Source organism: Panthera uncia, chromosome C2, assembly GCF_023721935.1.
Source record: "Panthera uncia isolate 11264 chromosome C2, Puncia_PCG_1.0, whole genome shotgun sequence".
Taxonomy (NCBI): Eukaryota; Metazoa; Chordata; class Mammalia; order Carnivora; family Felidae; genus Panthera; species Panthera uncia.
In genome coordinates this window covers 27,027,422-27,039,126 of record NC_064810.1, presented here as the reverse complement: position 1 = coordinate 27,039,126, position 11,705 = coordinate 27,027,422, and the positions used below count along the sequence as shown (strand labels likewise).

General features: G+C 40.0%; 1 protein-coding gene across 1 annotated transcript in view; it reads left to right on the top strand.

Annotated features, from left to right (window-relative positions):
- Nucleotides 1-8,362: 8,362 nt before the first annotated feature.
- Nucleotides 8,363-11,705, top strand: part of USP25 (ubiquitin specific peptidase 25) — a 149,722-nt gene continuing 146,379 nt past the window's right edge. Inside the window, exon 1 of the mRNA XM_049627976.1 lies at nucleotides 8,363-8,861. Within this exon, the coding sequence (XP_049483933.1) occupies nucleotides 8,817-8,861 (45 nt within the window). The 5' untranslated portion in view covers nucleotides 8,363-8,816. The remainder of the gene's footprint in view (nucleotides 8,862-11,705) is intronic.

The following is an 11,705-nucleotide window of genomic DNA, read 5'->3' as shown; positions in this document are numbered from 1 at the left end:
AGTAAGGATCATCTTATTTGGGAAGAGTTAGGTTAATTCTATTCCTAGTTCCCTCATTACCATGAGGTTGTATTTATAGCTGACTCTCCATCAGGCTAAAAGCTTTTTGGGGGTAGAGATTATTTGTTTTCTTTCCATCTTTGTCCATGGTACTGAAATTCTAAACAGCCAGTAGGGTGGGATCATTGGTTTGTCTTAAGTGGACTTGTCGTAAACAAGATGTATACCAAACTCCCCTTTATTTGGCAATTATCATGCTTTTTGAAATTCCAGTGAAAGCCATGTGTGTGTATGTATGTGTGCATGTGTTCCTGGTTTTTAGAAGTTAATCCTCACATGCCAAGTGAAAAAGAGTTAGCATTACATCCCTTACTCTTTGAAGATGGAAAAAAGTAAATTTGAGGATTGAATATAAGCCCTTAATAAAAGAATGCATATCATCTTCATCTATTATTGCTCTCCTGACAAAGATATGCATAAATGAGCGGTAAATGAATACCATAAAGTGCCTTTTTTGAATTCATTTTGAATAATGTTGGCAAATGAGGCAGTGTTGCAAAATACATTCCCCTGAGCTAAGACTGGACTAGGAGTTAAAAGATCCGATGTTTTTATTTTATTTTATTTTTTTTAACGTTTTTATTTATTTTTGAGACAGAGAGAGACAGAGCATGAACAGGGGAGGGGCAGAGAGAGAGGGAGACACAGAATCTGAACTAGGCTCCAGGCTCTGAGCTGTCAGCACAGAGCCCGACGCCGGGCTCGAACTCACGGACCGTGAGATCATGACCTGAGCCGAAGTCGGACGCTTAACCGTCCAAGCCACCCAGGCGCCCCTTTATTTTTTAATTCAATAAATATTTGCTGAGGTATTACTCTGGGTACAAGTTTTAACACAACCATATACTTGCAGTTAACTTTTAGTAAATCATTCAACCACTCTGAGACTAGATTTCTACATTTGTAAAATGAATATAGAATATGTCCTGCATTGTCTCATAGCATAGGTAATGGAAGTCAAAAGAGACACACTGTATATTCAAGTGACTTATCTATGGTAGGGCACTTACATGTAAAGTTATTATATTTATTATATTATGCTAGTTATAATATAGTAATATGTTATGTTAGTGCAATAAAATTATATTTATTAAATAGCACTCTGGTTATCTCAAAGCCAATTCCTAACTTCCATCATTTCATTACTACGAAAATACATCATTTCATTACTACCAAAATATTATACTAACTTAAAACAGTATGCATTTGAATTGTTTTTTACCATCTTCAGAGCACTTTCCAATAATTCATCTTTGATCCTTTCAACAACGGATCCTTCATTTTTTCATTTTGCATTTCACACATTTCTAGGGCTCTATTTTTCTACATGGTAATATTTAAACCTAGAGATACACTAGCTTTTGAATGGTACTTGGATAAGGAAGACATTTTGATTCAATTTATTTCTACCTCAATTTCTTGAAGGATCACAATGATGATACATGATACCTAAGAGACACAAAAAGCTGTCAGATCAGTTTTATTACTAGTTCTTGCAAAATGACTGATGACAATGGAAATCTAAAGCAGTGACTCTCAACATTTTTGATCCTAGGGCTGCTTTACACTTTTAAAAATTATTGAGGACCTCAGTGAGGTTTTACATCTGTAAATTATATCTAATCACTCTTTATGGTATTAGAAGTTAAAACTGAGAATTTTCAAACATATTTACTTATTATTTCACATAAAAACAAGAAGCCCATTACATTTTAATGTAAATATTACTTTTACAAAAACACATTTTTCAAAACAAAAATGATTAGTGAGAATAATGAGACTTTTACATTTTTGCATATCTGTAATGTCTGGTTTAACAGAAGACAACAGAATTCTCTAATCTGCTTCTGCATTCTATGTGTTACCATATACTGTCTGCGTTGAAGCAGAAGAGGAAACACACAGAAATATAGTTGGAAAATGGAGAATCTTGACAGCCCCTGAAAAGGTTTTGAGTACCTCCAGGAATCTATCAACCACACTTAGAAAATGGTTGGTCCATAGTGCAAGAGATTTGAAGTCAGATCTCCTATCTGGGTTCATACCGGTTTAACATGTTTTGGTTGTGTGTCCTCGGGCAATTTACTTAATAAACCACAGCTTCTTCCTCTGTGAAAGGAGTGTAGTAATTTCAACATCATGGGGTTGTTATAAAAGTTGTTTGAAGTGTGAAGTGCTTAGTATGGGTCTTGGTACATAGTAAGTATAGAAAAAGTATTAATTGGCTCTAATAGACTGTTTCCCATAGTCCCCTCAAAATAGAAGGCCTCGACTAGCCATTCCAACTCACCTGACAGTACAACCAGTCTTAGAGCAAAGGTTCTGAAATCAGAACCAGTAGAATCTAATTGTAAAATGTGCTACCCTATTTGTTTTTACATTTATTCCCAGTCAGTATTTCCATAGAATTATGGATGTTTATAATATGCTTACCCAAACTGAAAACTATGGTAGATTTGAACAGAACAAAATAATTTACCTTCACATAAAAAAATTCCATATGTTGTTCTTGATGAAAAACAGACCAAATTAATATATTGAGATAAGAGATTACTGTTTATATATCTCATTTTATAAAATGATATCAGATAGACTAAATATACTAAAAGCATTTCCTGAAAGCCTGAAAGCATGAATGGAGATTTTAAAATTTTGTTTTCATTGTTGTTTATAAATTCATTTAAATTACACTTATTGAGCACTCATTCAGTATGAATGTCATTGTGCAGAATCCAAAAATGAGTAGCATTTTTGCCTAATATTTAAGTTTTTCATTTTGTTGTGTTTTTACTTGCTAATAGCTTTGTTCATCCAAAAATATATTTTTGATTTGCCATATCTTTAGTATGTATTTTTTAAAATTAAAGGTATTACACTTGAAATTTGTGTCTTTTCAACCATCCAAAAAAGAACACAAATACTCACCAAGGGTCTAAAATCAGTAGTAAAGTAGCTGCCTATGAATAACTAAACAAGTTCTTCTGTACATGATTTGATATGAAATCATTAGAGAAATGGCAATGGAACAGTCCCTTCTTAGACTGTAAGATTTGGTTAACTGCCCTCTCTTAATTCTGCTTCATGTATCGTTTTTCTAGACTAAGAATATTCAACCCCAGCTGACTAATTCTTGGTGCTCACCTAATGGTTTTCACTTTTCAATTTATAGGTCACAAGGAAGGCCTAATAATAATAATAAAAGCAAAACTAATAATAATAATAATAATAATAAAAGCATGAACTTACATTTATTATTCACTCACTTTGTGCCTTACTCTGTTTTAAATACTTTATATGTACTTATGCATTTAATCATCAAAATAGCCCTAAATTATTATTCTCATTTTGTAGATGACAGAACTGACCCAGAGAACATATGTCAGTAAAATTCATGTCAGAAAAACGGAATACTCTTTAAATGTTTAAATCAAGGGATACTTAATCCAAAGAATTGGTTATATAGGTAATGAAAGAACTAAAAAGCCAAACAGGGACAGGGAGTTAAACCAGTTTGGCAACAGCAAGAAATCATTATGACTCTTAATTTGGAGGGGTGATGGAAGGAGACAAGATTTCCAGAGCTCAGGGACCTGCCTCACCAGGAGGACCTTGAGACAGGGTAGAACAGTTTGATGTGAGCTGGGTCCACCAAAGATCTACAGCCCAAGGAGAAGCAACCCAAGGGAAGAGGGAGAAGAAAAAAGAGAAATAGCCTGAGTTCTCTTATTCTCTCACCCTCCAATCCTCCAACTATGCTAAATCCATTCTGAAGCCAGCTGACCTCAGAGCATGGGACATTCAAGGATAGTCTTTTCTGTGATTCAGAGAAAAGCAATAGAAATGCAAGGAATGTGTACTGAAAGCAAATAGGCAAGGATTATGTTGAAGGTTTAAGCAATTTGCCCAAGATTACAGAACTATCTGTCACTGAGTTGTTCTTTGGGATTTGTATATATGTAGCAATCATGTGCTCTGAATACAGGGGATAGAGGTCTTAAGGAGTGACAGTAATCACTTTTGACTCCATACTTTTCTCTGTCCGCATACCTTATAGGGTAACTTCAGGAAAATGTGTGACTACCACCACAGAAGCAGAAGAAAGGCAAGAAATGAGGAAGGGTCTGGGAACTCTACGGCATTTGCAGTGTCAGAGTATGCTTTGGGACTTATTTAAAGTAAAGGGAGCAAGTGATTCATGCAAGAAATCTGTACTTTTGTGCTGTCTTTCAGTTGATAAAGAATAGCTTTTTCTCCATGTAGACCTTATTTTCAAAGTAGATCTTACAACGAAATAGTTCACATTAGATTAGATTCCTTTTTCAATTCACAGAACTTTTCCCCCAAAACTATTCCAACTGGAAGTGTGAATATTGACAGAAAATGTGGAGTTACTATCCTTAAATGTTTTAACACATTTCTTACTGATCTAAGGGGTTATGGGATGGAGCAGGAAAAAGGATATTTGATAGTACATAGGTATGAAGTGTAGGATTAACTGAAATAGATTGAATATGACCGTTATGGGCTAAGTGTGTCCCCCCCCCCCCCAAATTCATATGTTGAAGTTCCAATCCCTAGTACCTTAGAATATAACTGTATTTGGGAGTAAATTCTTTAAAGAGGTGGTTGAGATAAGGCTATTAGACTGGGTCCTAATCCAATATGACTGTGTCTTTATAAAAAGAAGAACAGACACCAGAGGAGTGTGTACACAGTGGATCAACAATACATGAAGAGGCAGGAAGAGGGTGGCATCTACAAGCCCAGGAAAGAGGCTGCAGGAGAAACCAACCCTGCTGACATCTCAATCTTTGACTTCCAGCCTCTGTGAGAGAATAAATTTCTCTTGTTGAATCCACCTGGTGTATGGTATTTTGTTATATCTGCCCTAGAAAATGAGCATGCTGACCAAAGAAGCAACATCTGGAGACTCTCAGTGTGTGAGGCCCCACTACCAGCTGGAGATACCAATATTGATACACTTTGTCAAATAAAACAATATGGCTGCCAGGACACCAGAGCTGTCCAGTTGGAATGAGAAGTTAGAGTTAGCCATTCTCTGCAAAAGCATAGATAAACTTGCTTTCTTTCCTTCATGACTTCCCATTTAATTCAATAAGCATTTAATTGTGCATGTATTAGGCAGATAGTACTCTTACACGTTCTAATGCATGAACACCTCATCAATGAATGGTACCATTGTGACATTATAGAAACCTCCTCTTTCAATGATTATATACGGTTCCCTAATTGGTGGAAATAAAATCATCCCAGAATGTAAATGTCAATGTCAATACACCTAAAGAAGGAAAATAATTCTGATTTTCCTCAAGAGGAGATTTACAAACCATTCTTTTGTCATGGAAATAGTTCAAGTCTATACTATGCATTGAATGTTTCTCTTACTCATGTCTTACAAATGTGCTTTGGCAAAGGTGCCTGGGTGGCTTAGTCTGTTAAGAGTCTGACTCTTGATTTTGGCTCAGGTCATGATCTCATGGTTTCGTGAGTCTGAGCCCCACATTTGGTCTCTCCACACTGGCCGCTGAGCCTGCTTAGGATTTTCTGCCCCTCCCCTGCTCACACTCTCTCAGTCTCTCTCTCTCTTTCCCTCTCCCTCTCTCTCAAAAAAAATAGACTTTTGGTGTTCAGAAATGGATTTTCAGGCTCCTTCTAAACAAAGAGAAATAGTCAAAATAGAATACCAGTTTCCCTGGTTCACACAAGGCACAATACTGAATATTGTTAGAAACATCATCTTGAAAGCACCTGAATGGCTCAGTTGGTTAAACCTCTGACTTCTGCTCAGGTCATGATCTCATAGTTCATGAGTCTGAGCCCCACACCAGGCTGTTAGTGCAGAGCCGGCTTTGGAACCTCTGTCCCCTTCTTTCTCTGCCCCTCCCCCATTCATTTTCTCTCTCTCTCTCTGTCTCTCTCTGTCTCTCTCTGTCTCTCTCTGTCTCTCTCTCTCTCAAAAATAAATAAACATTAAAAAAAATAATCTTGATCCCACATAGAAAAACGGAGTTGGTGTTAAAAACTAAATTTTTAATCTTAATGAAATCTGGCACTTTAAGTGTTTACCTGAGTGTCAACAATCCAGAGTAATACAACTTAGGAATTACTCAATAATATCCTGAGGTTATATAATTCCAACAACTATATATATTGAGGCTGACTCATGAACAGAAAAACTGACATTGGGACATATTGTTAAAATGAATTAGGATATCTGGTAATGGATCACATGTGCATATTTATCTCAAATTTTCAAATTTTCGTCCTCTATTCATTCCAATTATGTGCTTTCTAAAAAAGAATGTCTATAAGGAAACTTGAAATTTTCTTTTCATACAAAACAATTGAGATTTAAAAAATTTCAGTAGGAAACCATCAGAAGTAAGCTGGAAATAAATGATCAAAGTGGGCAAGTATGACTATAAAGATTTATTTAATGATTATCTAGTAACCACTGGTAATAATATTTTTGTGGAATTAAAAAAATTAACTCAGAGGAATATTTGTTTATTTGTTTATTTTATTTATTTTGAGAGAGAGAGAGAGAGAGAGAGAGTGCATGCATATGTGGGGCAGAAAGAGAGGAAGAGAGAGAATACCAAGCAGGCTCTGCATTGTCAGAGCAGAACCTGATGCCAGGCTGGATCTCTGGAAGTGCAAGATCATGACATGAGTAGAAGTTAAGAGTCCAGCACTTATCCAACCATGCAGGTGCCCCTCGGAGGAAATTTATTGTCAAATTCTTGAAACTAAACTTAGTATATGGCGATCTCTCTCTCTCTCTTTTTTAACTACAATACTAGATTTTTATGTTAAATTTTACTTTTTTATATTCAAATGTCATAAATCGTGAACCGAGTTATTTTTTAAAAAATCCGTATTACAGAGAAACGTGAAGGTGACATGTTGGAAAGCACTTTGGGCTATAAATGAGGTAAAATGGGCTCTAGTATGTTTTCTCTGCCAAATAACCTTCTTTGGGTCTCAGTGTTCTCGTAACAAAATAGTGCATTCTCTCAGAACTGTTGCATTATTCCTAACATTCTAGTTTTCGAACCATTTCACAACTTTTCAAATTCCTTTGGCAAAAAACATAGGATATCAACAAAATAAAACTTGTAATATGTCAAAATCAAATGCGCAAATAAATATGAAGACTCAAGGGAAAGATCTCAAAAGGTGGTTGAGTACATCCAAGGTGCAGAGTAAAGACGGTTGTAAACTGCACAGATTTGTTACAAAGGCTACTATGATCCATGATTATTAAATAAAACCAGATAATATTTCAGTGATCATTTTCTACTTTTACTTTTCTTGCCATCAGATTAAAAATTATACCCGGATTTGCATATGAGTGTATTGCATTTGTGACAATATTCACTGATTATTATGCCCCTCTTATTGCTGCATCCTCACCTCCTATTTCCAGATTAGCTGGGGAAACTCAAGATGTTTTTGAGGATAGAGATAACTTATCTCGAGGCTAAGTTCTTCTTACAATTCCATATACAGTCAAGTATTCTATGCAGGAAGGTTAATTGCTAATTGTTTGGCAACCGGTATATTAGAATTATGTACCATCTGGGCAGTGATACTTTCGTTATGTTGTCTGTTGTATAGACCATATTTCATTTTTATCAAATCTTCGGGAAATAAACCTCATTTCTCCAGAGCCTCCCAGAGACTGGCACATGCTTTAATGAATGAAGTAGACAGAGAATGTCAATATTCATTTATGTAATGATTTGTTATGGAGAAAAGTACATTGCAGCAAAAGGACTTCTGACAGCCCTTTGCTTAAATCACACTTGCCTTTTCCCTTCGGGCAAGTTTATTGCTTGCGAAATTCCTAGAAAGGTTAGGGGAGAGGACCGGAGACATAGAAAGGAGCTGAGGTTCAGGGACTCAGCACGGTTTTGGGACGTTACCAGACCTAGAGGGAAAGGTTTTGTCTTGGAGGAGTTCGGAAAGCTGGCGATCCGACAAGTCCTGGGTACAGAGAGAACGCTGCCCTTCGCCTCGGCTTGGAACTTAGCAGAGCCAGGAGAAGGCTTCGCGCAACCTGCCGCAGGGGCGGCTCCGAGGCAAAGCCCGCGGGGCGCGCCCTCGCCCCACCCCGGGAGAGCCGGGGCCGCGCAAGGCGGGGCGGGGCCGGGCTGGGGGCGGGGCTTCAAGTCAGCCCCGCCCCGCCCCGCCACCCGGCGGGTCACAATATAGGGTTAGGGAGGCCGGCGGGCGGGGCTCGGCGGGGGAGGAGTCGCCGGGCGGGGGAGGTGACGGCGGTTGGGGGAGGGGAGGAGGAGTCGAGGAGGGAGGAGAACAGCGCCATTCCAGCCCGCGGCTCCCTCCGTCCCTTCTCCCTTCCCCGCAGTGGCCCGCGAGCCTCCAGCGAAGGAGCGCGCGCGCGTGACGCGGCCCGGCTTGCTCGCGCCCTCTCGCGCCCCAGCGTCCGCCGCCCGCTCATGGCCCGGGCCTCGGCGGACGAGCCGCGCTGAGGCGGGCCGCGCGAAGTCGTGGGGCCGCCGCCGTGGCCCTCGCTGTCCGCGCCTCGCCGCCAGCCCGCGGTGCCCGCGCACGCCGGCCGCCATCGCCTTCGCGCCTGGCTGGCGGGGGCGCTGTACTCCCCGGCGGTCCGCGCCGTTCCCTGGAGCTCGGCAGAGCGCGGCTGCCAGGGCCGGCGGAGGCGCGAGGAGCCGCACGCCGCCGCCCGTGTCGCCGCCGGCACCGCGGGGGCCATGACCGTGGAGCAGAATGTGCTGCAGCAGAGCGCGGCGCAGAAGGTGAGGCGAGCCCGGGAGCCGGCGCGGCCCGGTCCCGCTCCTCCTTCCGACGTGCCGTCCTCACCCGCTCCCGGCCTTCCCCCTCCGCCCCTCGGGCCTCCGCTGCCCCGCGCTTGCTCCCCCGCCGCCCACCGTCCCTGCCTGTCGCCTTTGGGGGCGTCGCGCCCTGTGCGAGGTTGCGTGTGGGAAGTGGGGTGTAGTTAGTGGGTTTCAAGCCACTTCCTTGTTTTCCCGTAGCAGACAGTGCTGGCTGTGTATTGAGAGCGACCCTCACATTCCTACACTCCTCTGTAGGGCTTCGGAATTAAACTTTATTCACCGCCTCCTTCCTTTAGAAAACGGAGTAGCCAGTTGTCATCCTTCCCGAACACAATTTGTATTTCGAAGGTGGGAGCATTCCAGGCCTGCTAGTTGGCAAAAGGGTCTCCTTTGACTTGAATTGCCTGCCTGGCGGGGCAGGTACATTTACCAGGTGGACTCTGTGGAAGTAGAGGGTTTGGTTGGCTCCTTTTCCTTTCTGTGTTTCTTTTCTTTCTTTCTGAATATAGAAACTGCCTCTAAGAAAGGAAACCTTCCTGGCCATGTTTATTCCAGGAATCTTTTGTCCCCTCAGTTTGACCTTATTCCCTCCTTCACCCTTTACTCCTGACTCGGTCACACATTCAAGTGGTCACTCTCTTCAACAAAGTAAAATAAAATCTGCGTGAGGCTTCAGATCCTTTATAGCGAGTGGTGAGAGAGGTTCCTTTTAGTCGAGATTTCCTTTGAGAATCTCAAGTGCACGATCTGGCTTGCACCATATCCTGAAGAGTTGTTGGCCATGACTTAATTGTATTTATTTATTTATTTATTTATTTTTTGGCCTTGTCATTTTGTGAAAAGCATGTTGGGCAAAAAGAAAACATTGCTTTAGTCGTTTTGAAATTTGGGGGATAGCTAGGGTTTACCGCGAGCTGCTCCCAAAGCTGTGTTTGGTTTATCAGGGTGAGTAATGAATGCCCCACCCTATTGTAGTTTTGGCGTAGTTTGTATCCTACCTGGGCTTGATTTTAGAATAAGGCCTGCTGCTCTCAAAGGAACTGTGTGTATACTCACTGTCTGCTAAGTTTCTGCTTTGTCCGCTAAGTTTTTGCTTTGAGATTATTTTTAGAATTCTATGATAGTACTTGAGGTAATTGAAGATGCTCAAGAATTTTGGAAAGCAGGGATCGTGTGCATTGTTATTTTAGGCACTTTGGGAAAGTTGTTTCTGGAACTTCTGGTGTGTTAGTTAACTGTTACTGGTCAATTGGGAAGATTGTTGCAGACTGCAGTTCATTTACAGTGAAATGATTCTAGATTTAATAATGGGAGTTTAGAACAGTTTATCTCCTAATCCTTTCTATTCTACTTTGAATTCCTTAGACTTTACTTTTTGATGTTGAGTATGTGACAAAGTGTTAATACTTAGAGCAGGATCTTGTGTTCATATGTATGCTAAGCAGTATTTAATAGGTTTGGTATCATTTTTGTTTATAGTTCTCCTCAGTGTTGCATATTAAAGCCTATTTGTTTCAAAGTTGGACATTTCAAAGTGGCTCCTACTTTTCACATCTTTTAAGTTTGAACTCTGGCAAGAAGTTTGTCAGTTTTTGGTTTTTTTTTTTAATTGATTTTGACTAAAGTACTTCTTTAGCATAGATTCAGGTAGTGCAGATCTTCGTGGTTCAGAGGTTTATGCATAAAATTGTGGAATCAAGAATCAAATTATTGCAAGTGATCTTGGCCATCAAATCCAATTTACTAGTTTAATGAACTCCCTCCTTACACAAAGGGAATAGTTGTTAATCCACAATATTACCATTATGATGCTATTTTTAGTGTGTGTGTTAGATCATTTTAGTGATATAGGGGAATTTTGGGGGGGGCAATATTATGCATTTATTTTTATACTTCTATAGTGGTATTTATGTGTGTGTGTGTTTTAAAGAAACAATGTGTTTGCTTTTCACGTTAATAAACTATTACTTTGTTATTCATGGTAGAACTATTTAAAAATATTTACATAGTTATAAATACTTTAAACCATTCACTATAAACGAATAGATAGATTTAAATTCACCAAATTAGTAACTAGGAAGTGGACTTCAAGCTAGTAACTAGGAAGTGAACTTCATACTTTAGAAGAAACAAAAGTGAAACTCTTTGTTTTCACTTAGAAACTTTATGAATTATCAGGAAAGCAAGAAGTGTCTAGTTGCATAACCAAAATTTCAGCCTATTTTCTGCTTTCCTTAAAAAGTTATGTGATTGCACATGTATATTTGTTTTATGTATATAGTTCTATTCCAGTAGTTGGAACAGTTTGCTTTATTTTCAGGATTCTTTTTTTTCTTTCAAAAGGATGATTAGTAATCTTTTTTTTCTTTTTAATAGCACAACACAGAGCTTTCATCTATCTTTTGTTCACCTGCAAAGTAGCTTATCACAGTATAGGACCAGGGGCTGTCTTTTCCTCCGATGTGTTCTTTGCTTGATTGCTGAAGTTTATGAAATGGTATGGAGTGATGAGATGTAGTAAAAACTGCAGAAAGCTTTTTTGAGCTTTAGGTGATACAGGTGAGATGGTCAGTGATAGATTAGCTGTAGTTAGGGGCACCTGGATGGCTCAGTTGGTTGAGTGTTGGACTCTTGATTTTGGCTCAGGTCATGATCTTGTGGTTCGTGAGATTAAGCCCTGTATGGGGCTCTGTGCTGGCAGTGCAGAACCTGTTTGGAATTCTGTCTCCCTCTCCCCCCTCTCCCCCCCTCTCCCCCTCTCTCCCCCTCCCTCCCCCTCTCCCCCCCTCTCCCTCCCCCTCTCCC